Source organism: Cyclopterus lumpus, chromosome 22, assembly GCF_009769545.1.
Source record: "Cyclopterus lumpus isolate fCycLum1 chromosome 22, fCycLum1.pri, whole genome shotgun sequence".
NCBI lineage: Eukaryota > Metazoa > Chordata > Actinopteri > Perciformes > Cyclopteridae > Cyclopterus > Cyclopterus lumpus.
The window spans coordinates 16,338,306-16,357,119 of NC_046987.1; the positions used below are offsets into that span (position 1 = coordinate 16,338,306).

Below are 18,814 nucleotides of genomic sequence, written 5' to 3' on the forward strand. Positions count from 1 at the left end.
TGAGCCAAATCAAATAGTGTATTCATTTCTTTATGATGCATGCAATACCTGACTTTCTTCTGTACAAAGGCAATAAAGTAGTCCATGAATATGGGACATGAGTTTACAGTTAGTTATAATCCCTCTTCAGCATAGTGTAGCTTGCTTTATGGCTTTTTGCCGGATACATGCGTGTCCTTTTGATTCTTCACAGTTCATTGTGTTTGTACGCCCTCTGGCGTTTCGGAGAATAATGCATGCTGGGAGCTGGAGTTTTAAATTAACACTGGCCACCAAGACTAAGTTAACGAGTTTGGGACCTTACTGGTGCGACCCCATAAATCCACCTCTGTCAGCTACAGTCAACAGAACTCAATTAAGAGCTCTCGTGGTCTCTTAGAAGCCAATCTGAGGAAATGGGACGCACTAACCTGCTGGGGTGTCCAGATGGACATTGTGAGTCCAATTTACTCACAAATGAAAATGATTGGGGTCATTCTCATTCCCTGAATGATGACCACTGACATTTGTTGTACTTGTAATGCATTTTAGAAAAAAAAAATTCCCACTTTTCTAACTTTTATTATGTTATGATATCTTAAACTAGTTTTCTGAAGCTCAGTAAAAATATTGTTCTCTTTTTCGTGCCCCTTCCAGGCAAGAACACTTGGAGCATGGCGAGCACAGACGGTGCTCTGGTTCAGGGCGGCTACGGCCACAGCAGTGTGTTCGACCCCGGGACCAGAGGCATCTACATCCACGGAGGCTACAAGGCCTTCAGCGCCAACAAGTACGGCCTCGCTGGAGACCTGTACAAGTTCGACGTGGACAAGAGGAAGTGGTGAGGCTGTCTTTACAAGTATTTTGTTTACGCTGTTAAGAAAATGTAGGTGTACGACATAGAGGTGTAATACTGAGCTTATATTTGATATTATACAGTTTATTTGAGTCAATTTTGGGAAGAATTAAGAATGAAAAATGAAAACATCTCGCAGAAGGTTCATCAAAACATTGTTATAATTTAAACTAGATGTTTATTGTAACAAGAACAAAAGAAAACATGAAACTCTAAATAACCTAGATAAACAGTATTTGTTCATAAAGAAGTAGGCAGATGCAAACATTAATTGTTCTTCGCCATCCTGTGACTTAAAAATAACTTAAAATGTATACACATGAATAATCATCTTAATATATTGAAAAAAAACAACAATAACGACAACAACGATGGCGTCAAACCATAACTGACTCTCTTGAAAACAGAGTCAGCAGTGGTAATATACAAATGGCAACAAGTCATTATTTTTAAATGACCTTTGAATAAATCTGCTGTAAATGTAGATAACGAACTCTACAAGTTTGACATTCAAGGCAATATGAAGAGTTTGACTCTCTATGCATCCGTTTATTTCTATTTCTATTTTTGATGTTCCACTCACTTGTAAGTTGACCTAAACTAATATCTACTGTAATGCTGGAGCGCAAACGATATCAAATTAAGGCTTCCGTAACAGAATCTAAATACATTGCAATGTTTTGGCATCAATCAGTTATTGTTCTCTTACCACCACTTCAATGCATTTTAAATAATTGTCAGTAGTAGTTGGCTAATTGCAATTATGTAAACCCTAATAAGGGATGTGCTGATCCGACTTTTTCCATCTGATACCTGGGCAATAAGCTGCGTGCCTCGCTGTGTGGAAGAGACTGAGATCACTCTTTCATGTGTAGCATTAATGATCTCTGATATGTAATCCAGTGAGTATCACATAGATATGCTGTAACAGGGGTCGCCTAAACATAAACAACATAAACGTATGCTGACACACATCTGTTGCATTGAATTTCTGTGTATTTTGTTGTAAAAAGGCAAAGTTCTGTGATGTTCTCCTTCAAGAAGTGTGACTCTTAAGTCACCGGGAGAGTCCAGGAAGCAGCAGCATGTGGGGGATGAAAAAAAAGAATTAGAATAACAACCATCGCTGTGTGTTTTTGCAGGACCATTCTGCGCGACAGCGGCTTCTTCCGTTACCTCCACACAGCGGTGATCGTGAGCGGGGCGATGCTGGTGTTTGGAGGAAACACGCACAACGACACGTCCATGAGCCACGGCGCCAAGTGCTTCTCCTCCGACTTCCTCGCCTACAGTCTGGGTCAGTAACGCACACTCCTCCCTCCTGCAGTCTGTTTTCTCTGCCTTAGCATCCCCCCCCCCCCTACTCTCTCTCTGCACTGAGCTGCTTTGCATTCATACAGCCGCTCAGACTCACACCTGGGAGCTGCTCAGCACAACCGCAGTGTTTTGTTGTTGGACACTGAGCGGCTCCACTGGAGCAAGGGAAGGTCAAATGTCGCTGCTTGATGCACGCAGGCGGCAAACCGCGGCCCCCTCTTTGCATGCAGGATACTCACGATGACGTGGCCTTACATTTATGTATGCTGCCAGCTATTAGGATGGATAATTGTAATGCAAAAAAAAAAAAAAGTTGCTCTACAAACCAACCAAGACAGAAAAATGCCTTTTCTTTCCTTCAGTGACCTTATTGCTAAACAACCCTGTGCTGTAGTCGGGGGATGCCCCTGGTGAAACAGATGGATAGTTTTAAAGTCCTTTCTCCATCACAAGGTCTTCAAAACAGCATGAAATGCGTCCCGTAATCTTGTATTAGTGTGACTGATATCTGTGTTTTATTCACATTAGCATCATAAAGGAAAGTCAGGTCTTAAGGGGGAACAAAATTGATTGGCAGATCACATTTTGTAGAACTTCCCCTCTAGCTGCACTTCACACTCCTGGAGGATTTCTCAGTGAAGGTAAACTCAAAGTGATCAAAGCTTTAACATTAGAAGCACTAGTCTGGGGTTCACACTGATTGCTTCAGGTAAATCTCATGTTTATTCTTGGGCTCGTTTCTTTGTACTGCGAAGGTGACCTTAATCAAGACACTTAACCCTCGGTTTGCTTCACAGCAGACAGAGAGCGCGACTCCCCCATGTGTATATGTACGCAGACTGAAGGAAAGAAAAAGCCCTTTTCTGTCTTCGCTGGTGAAATACGCCGATCAAAAGTTGATTGGCGTCGCTTGTCGAGTTAATTTTTTTTTCTCCAATTATTCGTCCTAATAGAAGTTAGCGGGGGCTTTGTCAGAAGCGACGTCGATGTCCTCATTTTGTTAGCTGCCTGCCATTTATTGTTGTAAATTGAGTCTGTCCTCTTCCCGCAGTGCTGCTGGCGTAAGCTGCTCATTAATGGGAGGCTTCGGTCTGTCTGGTTGGGAGGGGAGAACTCCCTGCGGGCTGCGAAATGGCCCGAGGACGTTCTGCTATTTCTGTGTCATTATTACGATGGTGATTGACAGCCAGCGAAATTACAATCTCAGGGGCGCCCCCCCACCCCCCCACCCCCCCTTACCCTTCCTTTGCAACCGGCAATTGCGTGTTGGGGCCAAAACGTCCCCAACAAACGTCCGTCTTTCGCCTTCCTCGTATAGTGGTGTGAAGAACAGGCTGCTGCCGCACATTAATATAGTTCTTAGCATAGTTGTGCCCGCCCCCATTTTTTACATTCACCACATGTCCTCGCTTGATTGGCAAAATGAGACAAACTCATCTCACGCCGGTCACCGCGGGAAACAAATTGTTTTTTGTGATTTCCCCGGAGAGTTCACATTTGAGTGGAACTTTAGAAATTAGAAACTTCTGAGTATTGTTGTTGTTGTTCTCCCCCTCCCGCAGCTCTCCCCTCTTTCTGTCTCTGGCCTCCTTGCTCCTCCTCTGTAGGATTTTGTAATTGGACAAAAAAAAGACTAGTAGACTATTCTCCTCACCTCAGTGTCAGCAGCAGTAGCGCTGTAATTGTCTGGTAATTACAGTGGAGAATGGCTGTGCGTTGAGGACTAATCCCCCCCCCCCATAAACAAGCCAAACTCAATTAGAGCTCAGAATTTAAGGGCCGTCCGCTGTCCTGACATTGGTGGATGGCGTCATAATAAATCCTTCACTCTGAAGGGGGCAATGCGCCACATCACCTGTAGTACCGACGTGCGCCACCAGAGGGCAGTGTCTACCCTTTTGTTAACACGGAGCCCTCGCAGATGTCACTCTCTTCCTCCTGGGAGGGCACGATGACTTGCACGCCATTGTTCTGAACTGAAGGGGATGTTCTGTCTTCCAGCAGCTTTGACTTACACCCTCGCGTTCCGGGCCTTTTTGTTGTTGTTTGTGCTCATGATGGGCGCAAACTGCTTTCTGGGTAAAGAACTTAATGAGCGAGAGCTTCGGCGGTATCTGATGAGACTTGATGTGTTGGAGGTCAAGATATCTCAAGGTTTCGGTCAAATCCCTGAATCAAAATGAAAGTTTTTTGACATATCTGTTGTTACGCACAGCATTTAAGTCACTCAATTTCTGCACTTAAAGGAACAGTGCCTAACATTTCGGGCGATCTATTGTCAGAAATGTATAGTATTAAAGTATGTTTGTTTTTTGGGGTTTTTCTTTAGTATATAATCATCTGAAATAAGTTGCGTTGTGTTTTATATCTACAGAGAAAGTCCTCTTCATGGAGTCAGCTGCCATGTTTCTACAGTAGCCCAGAGCGGACAAACCAAACAACATTTGTGTTTCAGTCGGTTGCAATCTGCAATGTCGACGCTAGAAGTCGCCAAATCCTACACACTGCAACATTAAATATAGTCATTGATAAAGTATTGAAACAATGGTGATATCTAACTTAGATATCTAAAGCATTGGTTCTTCAACTGGGGGCAAGGACCCCTAATTGGTCTCAAGATGATTAATGGGTGAGAAAAACAGATATTTTTGTATCACAAAAGAATGGATTTTCCTCCACCTTTCTTGTGAAACATCGGATACTTTTTGGTGCATTTAAAAACAACCCAAGACAACAAATGATCTCCTTTGCTGATCGAAGTTCTTACAATGTATGTTTTCTTTTACATTATTAAGGCCATAAGCTTTGAAAAAGGGTCGCAAGCCAAAAACGGGGATCGTGGCGTTCAATAATATTTGATCAAATCTGAATCCCGTAGAAAACCCTGTTTATCGGCTCTGTCTGCTTTCAAATCCCATTATCTAATTACGCTCATCTTTTTACATTGGCAGAGAAGTTCTAAATAACAAGTGACGGAAGATTTCGATCTGTTGTCGCTGTTTTTGTTGCCTGAGAGGATAGAAACACTACAGATGTAATGGCAGCCTAATCAATGTTCAGAACCTGTAGCTACAAGCTGAAAATAAGATGAAGCAGCAGGGGGGGGATTAATCTTATTTATCACAAGCTATTCACTCTAAATACTGTAGGTCCTAATGCAGAATTAATAAGTCTGTAATCTTTTAATATTGATATGATAAGTTTAACTGGGACATTCTTCCAAGATTGCTGTGAGGCATTCTGCTGGATAATGTGTCCAGCTGACTGAAAACAAACTGAGAAATTACTTTTGATGAGTTCACGCTATAGTCCTGCTTTTAAAAAACTTTGCAAAAGTGACTTTACGTGCATTAAGTACAATACATTATGTTTGTATGTTGCTCTTTGGTAAGAATAAAGAAGGAGGGGCAGTAAAATATATCAGGGGGGAAATAACTGATCCATTGGAGTCAGATCTTAATGATTTTTTCAACTAAGAACCGGATTTAAAATGGATCCAGCTACCCAAACCCAACCCTCGAGGAAGGTGAGGAACCCCCTGATCAGGCTGCAAGTCTAGCACAAGATACAAGAAACTGAGCAGGAACAGGAACCATTTCTCCTTATTTCCAAGTCCTAAAACAGGTGGAGGCTTTGATGTATTCCTGAATAGCTATACAGGGATCTGGCCCACTGCCGGGTCCTCCTGGTCTTCAACTACAAAATATCCCTTAAAGAGACGTGAAACTATCACAAAGAAACATAAAACGACTACAAAGTGACTGGCAATGGCTATACAAAGAGGCAAAACAACCACAAAGACACACGAAGCAACTAAAAAGAATGTCAGAATTACCACTACAAAGAACAACTACAAAGAGACACAAAACAACCACAAAGAGATGCAAAACAGCTACAAGAGCATAAAACATGACCACTTCCTAAAATGATTATAAATAGACAGAAAAAGACCACAAGAGACACAAAACGACTACAAAGACTCACAATGACCACGACATAAAACAACTACAAAGAGTCAAAATGACGACTACAAAAAACAACTACAAAGAGACACTACAAGAGAACAACACAACGATTCTAAAACAAACCTCGTGTAAAAGAGAAACAAAGGGACTCTTTGACTATGAAACAGGGCAACCACTGTGCAACACTCAATGACTACAAAGATGCACAAAGCGACTACAAAGAGACACAAAACGGGACAAAACAACACCAGGGACAAAAAAAAAAAAGAACTACAAGATGAACAAAACAATTACAAAGATGCACAAAACAACAACAAAAAGAGGAGAGAAGTGGTGTTCTGCGCCGTTCGTGGATGAGGCTGTGTGCCCCCCCCCCCCCCCCCCCCCCCCCGGCAGGTCGGTGGCCAATTGTCTCTCAAGGCAAACCAAAAACACCTCCTGGAAACAAGAATGAAACCCCCACCGTTCTGGCTGTGAACGAGCGGCGATAGCCATCTGTGTTGCATTAAGTCAGCGCACGGACGCTCATCTTCTGAGAGTATTTCTTTTTCGCACGCCGGACACACGCGTGCCTATCTGCGTTCTTTTTCTCCCTCTGTGATTGTTGCTCGCGTCGGGCCCTCAGCGTCTCTCACTCAAGGGCACTTTGCCGCCGACTTGACTGGCTGATTAGCGCGAGGATCCGAGCTGTAAAAGGTCACGTCGTGTCAAGTCAGCTGCGCTCCAGAGTGACGAGGACACACGTATGACACAGCTTGACCTCTCCCCCTCTCTCTCTCTCTCTCTCTCTCTCTCTCTCTCTCTCTCTCTCTCTCTCTCTCTCTCTCTCTCTCTCTCTCTCTCTCTCTCTCTCTCTCTCTCTCTCTCTCTCTCTCTCTCTCTCTCTCTCTCTCTCGTGTCGTCTTTTCATTCCAGCGTGTGATGAGTGGACGGCGCTGCCTCGACCGGACCTCTACCACGACGTCAACCGCTTCGGGCACTCGGCGGTCTTCAGTGACAGGTAATCGTTTATGCAGCGCTAAGCCGAAAGTAAGGGTTTGCAGAGTGCTGCACAGAAAGGCTTTGTGGATGATGGGATGCATGAAAACAACAATAAGAAAACTTAAGATAAGGAGCTGGACAATGAGCACAAACATTCATTTGAGAGACATTTTACCCCCCCCCCCACAGACTTCTTCTTTATACTTGTAAAGCACTGAGGATACTCGTGGTGGCCCAACTTTTTAATGTCACTAACGCTTCAACGCTGCATCGCTCTGGGTTCAAATAAGTAGCGGAGATATGTGTAGAACATCTACATATCTCCTCAGATGTTCAGTCAACCTGTTACCTTGTTTCCGGAGCGCATGTAAACCAGGGGGGGGACACTCGTATTTAATTATGCACTCGTGGCATTTAAAGACATGTCTGAAATGGAATATGTTACACAAATGTGTTCAGCATGGATCTGCATTTGATGAGCTGTATCTTTTTATTTTTATTTTCTGTGCAATTTTTCATACGGATCGATTGCCTTAAGTTTTGCTTTTCAGTTTCTTCTCTTCATGATCACGTCTCTCCATGCGGGCGTTCACACGACGTTCACACCGCACACATGCAACAGAGGCGGATGTAATATAATACGACCGCTGCTGAGGAAAGGAAGGCTCCTTGTTTGAGGTTCTGCACTGAACGCAGAAGAACCACAAAGTTGAGAGCAGAACTTGTGTTTTTACAAATATCGACTGACATATTTCATTTCCCAAGTTTTTTTTTTTTTCTTCTTTTTTTATCTCTCCAAAAATCTGTCATGGTCACTTCAACAACTTTATGCAGCTAACAAAAATGTTTGTTTTTCCGATACAACAGGAGGAGAATGTTGTGATCTTGCTTATTAGTTTTACACCCCTCATTATTTTCTATTGAACTCTTTTATTGTTTTCACCTTTTTTTAGATGAAACATTTCAAACTTCTTCTGATGCCATCTGATTATAACATGAATTTATAAAACTATATAGAAACTTTTCAATTCTCGATTATTTACTATTCTCGATTTTATTTATTAATTTACGCACAAAAGAGATGTGGGGCCAAATCATAAAATAAAAAAAAGATTCCGCAAGCTCGGTTGACAAAAGAAAAGGTCTTACGTCAGCCCGTCTGCGCGGCAGTCTGGGAGGAGAAAAGGCAAACGCTTCCAACCAAGGCCCACCGACACAGGCGGTGTAATTGGAAAAAGGAAGAAAATAAACGTTACCTTGGAAAATAATCCTTTGTGTGTTCATACATGACATTTCATTATTAGTCCGCGAATGGATTGTGATTGTCGACGGTGCTGCGGCGAGAAGGTGATGACTCATCGGTAAGTGTTGTGTGCGCCGCCAGCAGAGCGAGACACGGCGATCCATATGAAATGGTACATCCTGTTGTGGGGAGCGCGACAAAAAATATTAACATGAATCGCCCGCCCCGTTTCAGTCAATCCTCACTGATGACTCCCGTTCCTCGGGAGCAATTAGGAGTTTGTTCATGCAATTCGCTCATTGATCTAGTTCGGATTCGATCGCAGGCAAAGGCTTCAGAGTCGTGATGTCGGAGCTTCATTTAAACGTTTTTTGTTGTTGTTGGTTTTTTTTTGTTGTTGCTTTTGTCAAGAAAGCATTCTTAGAAGATGTTCTAAAGACAAAGGAAACATGTTGGGTTTGAATGTTAAAGGGAAAAATGGTGACGTTGCAGGAGGATTTGGTGGTTCACTCACTCATTCATGAATAAGTCAAACGGAACACTTGCTCCAACTCCTGTTTTTTAGTCTCTTTGCAGTGGCCTCCGTTCGAATTTAGAATATATTTTGAAGTTTTCACTCTTTGCTTTTAAAGCACTCCGCGGTCTGGCTCCTCTATACTCAGTCCAGTCAGGGGGATTGTAGAGTTTTGTGCAGGATCTGAGGCTGAGTACTAAAGGAAAGAGGAATGCGTTCGCCACCGGATCCCCGCCGAACTCCAGAACAGTCTACATTTGAGAGTCGGCGACTTCCTTTCAATCAACTAAAATCTCTCTCTTACAAACCTGCATTTCGTCACTTCTCAAACTTCTGGAACTTCCACAAAAGCTCTTTATATAGTCTCTGTCGTCCTTTGCTTCTCCGCAACTTTTTAAAATAAAGGAGGCGGCTCATTCATGTGGTCCCCTTGCCAAAAAAAAAACAAACAACCTCCCCGATTTTCCTCCTCCTCTGATCCGAGCGCTCAGCAGGACGTCCGGAGCGAACGGTTTGAAGCGTGCCCTCCGTGATCCGGGAGGTGTGGGGGGTACTTTTGATCCAGCCGGTGCAAATTACCCATCCGCCCTGCCCATCCGCTTCCACCAGCACACACACACACACACACACACACACACACACACACACACACACACACACACACACACACACACACACACAGTCGCACTAATGCATGCAGCTGAACAGAGGCGAGTGGAGAGGGATGTTCAGAAATGCCCTGTGCCCGGCATCCAAACACACACACACACACACACACAGCAGGGAGCTGGGGGGGGGTATGTCAGGTCTGTCCGCACAGAAAGGGAGCGCTTGTTAGGGATTTAGCAGCCTTATGAGGCAGGTTGAGGCTCAGAGAAGAGGAAGAGCACTCAGACTAAGCTTCTCCGGCTCTCTCTGTGCACAAAAAGGTCAAAACCGGGGGAATATTGCGGGGGTCGTAAATCGGCCCGGCCTTACTTCCTGAATCCCTTCCATCTTCTCGCCCGCTTGCCCCTGTGGCCCTTGTAACGTCTCTCCCCCTCTCGTCCCCGCAGCGTGATGTACGTGTTCGGCGGCTTCAACAGCCTGCTGCTCAGCGACGTCCTCGTGTACACGTCGCCCAGCTGCGCGGCCTTCTCCAGCCTGGAGTCCTGCAGCCAGGCCTGGCCGGGGATCCACTGCGTCTGGAACGGCACCCAAGGGACCTGCCTGCCCTGGGAGGGCGACGCCATCGGAGGCGAGCAGCAGCTACCGGCCTCCTGCAACACCCGATCATGTAGGTGACGCCGCCGGTGATTATTTTTGGATCCTTCGCTGTCCTTTTTTTTTTGAGTTGCTGCAGAACTCGTCTGCATTCACGGCGCCTGATGTCCGATGGCACGGATAAACTGGCAGGGGCGGCTTGTTTGTCACGGACTGCCAACGCGGTCTTGCACATCAGAAAGTGAAAATGGCAAAAGAATGTGTCACCAGGTTGTTTTTGTTTTTTATTTTGTGTGCGTGAGACGAAGTGTAGAACACGTGGCCTTCATGCATCTTTAGAAACAGTCCTCTGCCGTCTCTGAGAATGATGAAACTGGTTCAAACCATTAGCTGATCAGCGTTTTAAGATGCAAGAGAAAGCCAAACATTCAGCAGCTGCTTGTGATCGAATGTATTTCTGAACTGTCGGTTGGACAAAACAAGGTATTTGAAAACGTCGCCACGGGCCCTTTTTAATTGGCTTTTTTTCTGGATTTTCTGAGATTCAAACTATAAATTTTACAAATTGTTTCATTGTTACGCAATGGATCAGTTAATAATGAAAGAAGTTGTTAGTTGCAGCACTCTTGTTAGATTCACACCTGTAGTTTGGGTTTGTTTGGTCATATGGAATCAAATTCTGCTGACTTAATGCATCTGATTTGTATATTTATGTTCTTGTATAGCAGTGATTCAGGGCTTGGGAATGTCACACTTCTTAATGAACAGCGTCGGATACAAGCAAACCTATTAATAAGGGAAATACCTGTGATGTATGTTTTTACTCTATTCTGACATTTTCTAAACTACCCCAAAAAAAGAGATTACTAAAATGTTATATTGAATTTTAATTGAATTAATAACCGTTAGCTTCAGCATTTGGATGGGAGGGTGCATCTGTTGATGTGTTATAGAGGCCCAATTTACTACATTTATTCTTTTTGTGTGTGTGTGTGTGTGTGTGTGTGTGTGTGTGTGTGTGTGTGTGTGTGTGTGTGTGTGTGTGTGTGTGTGTGTGTGTGTGTGTGTGTGTGTGTGTGTGTGTGTGTGTGTGTGTGTGTGTGTGTGTGTGTGTGTGTGTGTGTGTGTGTGTGTGTGTGTGTGTGTGTGTGTGTGTGTGTGTGTGTGTGTGTGTGTGTGTGTGTGTGTGTGTGTGTGTGTGTGTGTGTGTGTGTGTGTGTGTGTGTGTGTGTGTCGGACAGTCTCATTTTCCGCCGTCAGCGTCTACAGAGGCGCCGGCAGATGGAAATATCTTCTCAGTCGCATTTAATACCAGGGAGGCCTTTCCTGCTCCGCTGCTGTCTGACAGTCACCTGTTTGAAACCCTAAGCAGTTTCTTTTTAGTTTTTGTCACATTTCACTCTCTATGGCCTCATTTTTTACTGTAAAATACAAGTCCTTGACTTCTATTGGGAAAAACACAATCATGACTCGGAAGTAGCGAGAACTCTGCACAAAATGTCTTTCGTGCAGAAACGCAGCTAAAGTTCCATAAATAAGTTGCAGGTTGATTTTCTCAGATGATTTATTTCATCATGTTTTTGCCCACAAGTCTAACCACTATGGAGGGAAGAATTAGACCAACTCTAAGAGCAAACTTCTGTCTGCTTTATCATTTATCACATTGTAAATTGTTTTAAAATAAATAAATATTTATATTCCATGTTCTTCACAATTTTGCAGATGCTGACGAGCGGTGTGAACAGTACACAGACTGCTACAGCTGCACGGCCAACACCAACGGCTGCCAGTGGTGCTCAAGCCAGTGTCTGTCTCTGGGAAGCAACTGCACTTCTGCCACGGTAAGAAAACTGCTGACGATGCGAACTAACGTCGCACATCACGTCCACGTCTCGCAGTTTACAATGGAAGAGTTATGATAATGCATTGATAAGTAGTCTTTTTGTCAGGTAGAACAGGATACGTAAACATCCCTTTTCATTTCTTATATTAGAGTTGGTACGCATTATAAATTGGCACATGTCAACTTTGAGTAGAGATCAGATAAAGAACTGATGAGCCGTCTTTGTCTCCAACTCTTGAGTCTGAATCGTCAGTCTGCGATTAAAATCACTGCTCATTTAGATGCGATATGACAGTTAATGTGTCTCCCCCGGCGCTCTCATCTGCACTCGTCTTTAAAAATATTGGATAGATACGGGTCAGTCTCTCTGACTGCAATCATTTCATAATCCGACACTTGTGATAACGTGCCTTTCTACTCAAACGGCTACATTGTCAGTAAGAAAAAAGAAACATTTCAATTTGGACGCGATACGATTATCTCTCGTTACGGCCAAAAGCGTTTTTTTTCAAAATGTTACAAATCTCGAACATTTTGTTGCATTTTTGGTTGAAAAAAAGATGTAATACACAGCGCTGTGCCATCAGTGTCTTATTTAATATATAATATATACAAATCAGTTTCTGACACTATTGTATGTATTAAATAACTATTTTTAAAGGAATTTTGAATGGATGCTTTTTAATATATTTAAAATACATCTCACGTACCCCCAGGGGTTCACGTACCCCCGTTTGAACATACTGACACGGACAGGAGGCCGCATCCGGAGAACTGTAACTTTGTCTCAAACGTCCCGGCCGCCTGTTCGCCGTGTAAACATCTGATGTAATGCAAAATAAAATGTCACTGCCCACCGTTTCATACATCTACGTCATCTTTCCTGAGCGTCTTTTGGTTGACGCCTGTTGTTTTCTACCCAGGGGGCCATAGGGGAGTATGACGTTTGCCCAAAGGACAACCCCTCATACGTGTGCAACAAGAAAACCAGCTGCAAGAGCTGCGCTGTGGACCAGAACTGTCAGTGGGAACCTCGCAACCAGGAGTGCATCTCACTGCCAGGTAACTGAGTTTGGTGGGAAACGGAAACAACAAAAACCCATCATTTGTAAAACTATCATCACGCACACTTAAATACTAAGACGTACACGGGTAAGATGCATCCTGGGAGTTATTCTTTTATAGATTTGGCCATTTGGCGGTTATAAGAACAATTTATGCTCCAACTTAATTTCTGGGATCTGGGGATGCATCTAGAATAACATTAGTGGCATTATGATTTATTATCTATATATGAATGAACATGTTGCTTTCTCTAATGGACTCTGTTGAAAAGCTGAAAACAGAATTCAGCAAATGTCTCTACATTGTCTTTTACATTTAATATGTCAAATGTGTAGACGTTAAAAAAAGAAAGGCTCTGATGTTTTTCTGTCTGCTGTTTAGGAGCATAACTGAAAAATTATATTTGTTTTTCCGATTTTTCTCATTTTTTGTAAAATACGGAAACCTATTCAAATTGTTTAACTTCAGAACTCCAAGGAGGCAAATAGATGCTGCATTTTTTTTTTTTTCACGGGGCACAAGTTTCTGGAAAAGTGTTTTATTTAGGTGAATAACCAAGAGAGATAAGCCCCACTGACGTGCTGTCAACTTGCACGTCAGCCCACCAACCTGTAGGGTCTCTGGTACCGACTCCTCATCGGTTCTCTCCGTTCCAGAAAACGTGTGCGGTGAAAGCTGGCACCTGGTGGGAAACTCGTGTCTGAAGTTCCTCACGGCGAAGGACTCGTACGACAACGCCAAGCTGGCCTGCAGGAGCCACAACGCCGTCCTGGCCTCGCTGACCACGCAGAAGAAGGTGGACTTTGTCCTGAAGGAGCTGCAAATAATGAGCGTGGCGGTAAGTGGGAGGAGGAGGAGGAGGAGGATGGGGCGGTCCTGGATACTCAGACAAACTTTAAAATATTCTCCTTGGGGAAATAGAGTCGTCACGGTGACGATAAGAAGATAAAATAGATTTGTTACAGCAAGAAGAACGGCAAAACACCAAGACTGAAGAATTTATATTCCAGCTCAAAGAATCCAAATATACCATTCAGAGCCTCGAAGACGCCGACTCGAGAAGGAAAACTATAAAAGTGCACAAATACACCGTCTTTACTCGAACCAACACCTTGACCGCTGTGCACCTTTTTTTTGAGTTGCGTCTTTCTGAGAGCCGTTGTCTTTTTCATTTTCGTTCTACAGGTGAGCTCTCGTCGGACCAGTGAGCGTGAAACAAATGTTCCATTAACAGATTCTTTCCTCCGGCGCGTCTCTTACGCGCTCCATCAGAGCAAATACGCAGAAATCCATCCCGACAATCGACTCCCCTTCGCCAGCTGCTGTTGATGTCATCAGAGGCAGGTCACACGTGCAGATGTGTGACGGGGAGACGCTCAGCGTTCGGCTTTCGGTCTCCGCGTCTCGTTCACCCGCACAGAATAAGGGAGATTCACTTGAGACGTCCTGAATGCATCTGGAGCTCTTTACTCACGGTTGCTTGCAATGTTGATAATCAAGAAATCCAGAGTAAAATTAAATTCCACTGAACACTGATTCAAAACGATGAGGATTAGAGTCTTGGTTAAATGATTATGATTAGCTTAACATGCCTCAGGTTTTTCTGTCATTTTGGAATTTAGCTACAGATGTGAATATATTTGATGACCCAGAAATACAATTGACCACATTTTTTTTATTGTAAATCATTTTAATTATCAATCAACCGTTATAGTAAATGTTCTACCTGCTTCTTTAGTGACAGCTTATCTGCTTTTCCCTCTGGAATTTTGAATTGATTTTTATGTGAATGCAATTTCACATTGGTCTAATACAGAGCATGAAACCGATATGCTGCACAGAAAATGGTTATACTGGAGCTACTATAACTCAATTTGGGCTTTTACACGTGCAATGCAATAAAGAAACAGCTTTCACGATCTTAAAACCAAAATACATTATAAATATAGGAATGGGACAAAAAAAAATCCAGGATTTTTTTGTTTGTGTGTCCACACTCGGCGGATGTCTTGCAAAGACGTGCAGTGTGGAATATGGTGCAGTGTGGAATATGGTGCAGTGTGGACATGCGGCACGGCACGTTCCGCGGGGGGCCCGAGCATGTCGTCTGCAGCTCATTGACTGCTGGATAAATATTAACGTTCCAAACCAAACCATTCTTCACTGAGCAGCAATCGGCCTGTTCTGAATGAGAGCGGCTGAGCCTCCAGCGGGCACTGCACGATTAATAAAAATCCACGTCGCACAGTACACACGCGGCACGATACACACCGGACGTTTACAGAGCGACCGGCTAAAAATGGGAACTACTCTGGTTTGTCTGTAGCCAGCACTTAACCTTCGTTGTGAAGGATTTTCTATCTGATATCGATTCAGTTGCTAATGTGTTCTAGGGTTGAAAGCCAAATTTAGACCTCCAATGTGGTATTTTATAGTTAAGCTCTCGACGCTAAGTAGATGGTGTCTTTTTAGTATGTGACGGTGATGCCACCAGACCGGCTTTTCTTCGGTTATTATTTTTAGTGCCTGATACGTCGTCAGAACTGTACTCTTGCAGTGCTTTAGATACATGCTGGATTATATCATACTCCTCTGTGAACCACGAGTGCAGATGCACAAACATTTTCAGATGGATTCAGTTGTAATGAGGTCCGCCAAAATATAATCTAAACAGCGAATCGATAAACTAATGAAATAAGCAGCAGAATAATGGATACGACCATTAAATGGGCAAAAAGGAGTCTACGTAAAGGACACATTTCACGTTCTATAATTGGATACGATCACATTTCCTTAAATAGAAGGACATTATCCCACATCGTTGGCCTCATCACCGCTAAAGCTTTCAGAAATATTTTGGTGTGCGTCTACACTTGAGAGTGTGACATAATCCAGAGTGAGTGTGTGGGAGGGAAACGGTAGTAGTCTCTTATGACCCGGTCTGCACTTGAATGCAACGCGGTGTCGTCACCGGCTACAGCCCCACTTTGGTTTCTGTGGATCAAACACGGCCACCCCTCTCTGAAAGCCACCCATGCAAAGGAATGTAAGCCACTTACACTCCTACAAATGGCCCCGGAGCCTCCACGCGGGAAATGTAACGCTGGAGCTAAATAAGACAAAAAGGGTTTTTTTCGTCTAAAATCGCAAAGCCTTGGCTGGAATTGGAGAGTGGTTTCCATCCATACTAATGAAGTTGTGTAGATTTCCCCTGTTGGTCTAAATTCAATTCTGTTGGTCAGTTCCAGGTAATCTCTGGGCTTGAACGTAGAGGGGAGGTAAAAAACCTTATTTCTCTGGGATCAAATTAATCCAGTTGAACAGTAAAAAGCTTTGCATGTCTTCCTGCCATGTTATATTGACACCGTTCGTTTGTGCTGTTTAGCAGCTCCAAACATTCCCAGACCGGATCCATCAATCCAAGAAATGCAACGACATCCCGAGGGAACAGTAATTGGACCCCCGTCCGCGAGAGATCGAGCGCCCTTTGTTTACAAGCACTGCAACAGCGTGGCCATTGATTAGATATGGGGACGGATAACGGAGCTTCCCGAGTGAGGTGAAGCAAAGCTGCTTCTACTGCCGCTCAGCCAGTGCAGAAGGGGAATTAATGTCAGTACAGATGAAATATTGCTGACATATTCCTGACAACAACGATAAAAAAAACACGTTAGTCCTCAGTTCCAGAGTTCCTGGCACTGAAGTGGTCTTTCAGCCTTTTTTTTATTTCATTTTTTTGAACTCCTTTTTAACCTTGAGCAGTTTTAGGGAGTCACATTTTACTCAATGTCGACTGTTGGCCTCAGCCGAGTCCATCACGGCTCCAAGTTGCCCTGAGGGGTTCAGAATGTAATGTTTTTACTGGATCTGGTCGGTGCAAACGGTTTATCTTCTGGCAACATTTTAAATCAGTCATTTGGAGCTCAGATTTGGTTGCATTCGAGGACCGTCGTGAAACGATAATGTCTGTTTGTGCGGTTTCTGGCCATGGCAAATTGTGTAAGTCAAACTTACAAGGAGTCAAACTCTGTGGAGCGTTGTATTGTAAATGTTTTTTGACTTTGGCCTCCTGTCGTGTGTTCGCAGTACAAGTCCACAGTGACGCCGTGGGTGGGGCTCAGGAAAATCAACGTGTCGTACTGGTGCTGGGAGGACATGTCGCCCTTCACCAACACCACCCTGCAGTGGCTCCCCGGCGAGCCGAGCGACGCCGGCTTCTGCGGCTACCTGGCTGAGCCGGCGTCCAGTGGACTGAAAGCACAAACCTGCATCAACCCGGTGAACGGCAGCATGTGCGAACGGCCAGGTGGGTTCACAATACCTACAAGATTCATGCACTTGAGATGAAATATTGCTGGCTTAATGCAAAAAAAAAAAACGTAGCTATCAAGATCAGTTTGTTTTACTCTCTGAACCCCAAGCAGCAGCAGCAACAGCAGCAGCAACAGCAGCAGCAGCAGTTTTACTCACTGTGGCATTGTTTTTCACTACAATCTAGAAGTCCTGCACCTTTTATGCCTTAAGTCTTTATTAAAGAATACATGAAAATCATGGATTCAAATGGAATAAATATACACACACACACACACACACACACACACACACACACTATATTCAAGTTAAATAGAGATATTTAATATTTTCTGGGCAACAATTTATGTAAAAATAATCAATTTTCCCACATTTACTTATCAGCAAATAATGCAGCTCTGAGATGATTCATAACACAACCGCCAAACATGCACAGGAAATGTCAGCAAGATACACACCAGACTTTGGATAAATAGCATAAATCTATTGCTGCCATGAGTCGTTTGAGATGAATGGTGGATCACACTTTTTTTTTATACACAGACAAACCACAGCTTGCAGTCATTCCAGTATATGCAAAGGTAATGAGGCCGAAAGGACCAGAGACATTCCAGGATCGCAAAAATGCAAACATCTTAACATCTTTGGCATCACGCAGTCCGAGACGTTGTCGAGTTGTTTTTTTCTCTGCCGGTCCTGTGAGACATTTAGATGCAGAATGGACAGTTTTCAAATCGTCGCGCCTGATCTCAGGTCTGTTCCCGTCTGTCTGGTCGGACCGGTGTGGAGCTCATTTTGTATCTCCTGATCCCAGCTGTTTTTTTGTTGTTGTTGTTTTTTTGAAGTCTCTCATTCAAATCGTCCAACAATTTAGCAATGCACTTCCATAACGTTGGAGTGCCTCTCTAACTGCATATGTAACTGCTACCAGCTGCTCTCAGACGCCGTGCCGCACAGATAAAAGCAGTGGACGGTGATTTTACAGTGTTAAATAAATTTGTGAATACATTTAAAGGTTCATTATACAACTCGTGATAAAAAATCTCTCGATAAAGTCCCGTTCATACTCCAAAGGGCTTGAGCAATAATGAAACTGTTCCCTCAGCCAACCACAGCGCCAAGCAGTGCCGGACGCCGTGCGCCATGAGAGCCACCTGCAGCGAATGCACCAGCAGCAGCTCGGAGTGCATGTGGTGCAGCAACATGAAGCAGTGCGTCGACTCCAACGCCTACGTGGCCTCCTTCCCCTTCGGCCAGTGCATGGAGTGGTACACCATGAACAGCTGTCCACGTAAGACGTCTCACTCGCTGCAGTTTGTCTCCCCCTCATTGACAGATTGAATACGCCGATCATTGGGAGTCTTGTCGTTATAAAAATGATATGGAGGCTCTGAATACTGAGTCTGAAAATAATTTTCCATTATTACGTAATACCCCCCAAAAATCTTTTTTTATGTCATCCTGTCTCTTTTTATAAAATAATGTAGACATTAAAACCCCTCCAAACATTTATTAGAACACAAAATTAATAAAAACA

The 18,814-nt window shown here is 43.7% G+C and overlaps 1 protein-coding gene across 8 annotated transcripts in view; it reads left to right on the top strand.

Annotated features, from left to right (window-relative positions):
- The window catches only part of atrn (attractin), a 109,846-nt gene that overhangs the window by 21,798 nt on the left and 69,234 nt on the right, over positions 1-18,814 (top strand). For all 8 annotated transcript variants that reach the window (XR_004608925.1, XR_004608924.1, XM_034525536.1 and 5 more), the window contains exons 9-17: positions 637-820; positions 1,978-2,132; positions 7,033-7,117; positions 9,911-10,131; positions 11,781-11,899; positions 12,825-12,963; positions 13,623-13,804; positions 17,053-17,272; positions 18,383-18,568. Coding sequence is in view for 6 of the 8 variants with exons in the window: in XM_034525536.1 (XP_034381427.1) it covers positions 637-820; positions 1,978-2,132; positions 7,033-7,117; positions 9,911-10,131; positions 11,781-11,899; positions 12,825-12,963; positions 13,623-13,804; positions 17,053-17,272; positions 18,383-18,568 (1,491 nt within the window). In the remaining 2 variants the exon portion in view is untranslated. The remainder of the gene's footprint in view (positions 1-636; positions 821-1,977; positions 2,133-7,032; positions 7,118-9,910; positions 10,132-11,780; positions 11,900-12,824; positions 12,964-13,622; positions 13,805-17,052; positions 17,273-18,382; positions 18,569-18,814) is intronic.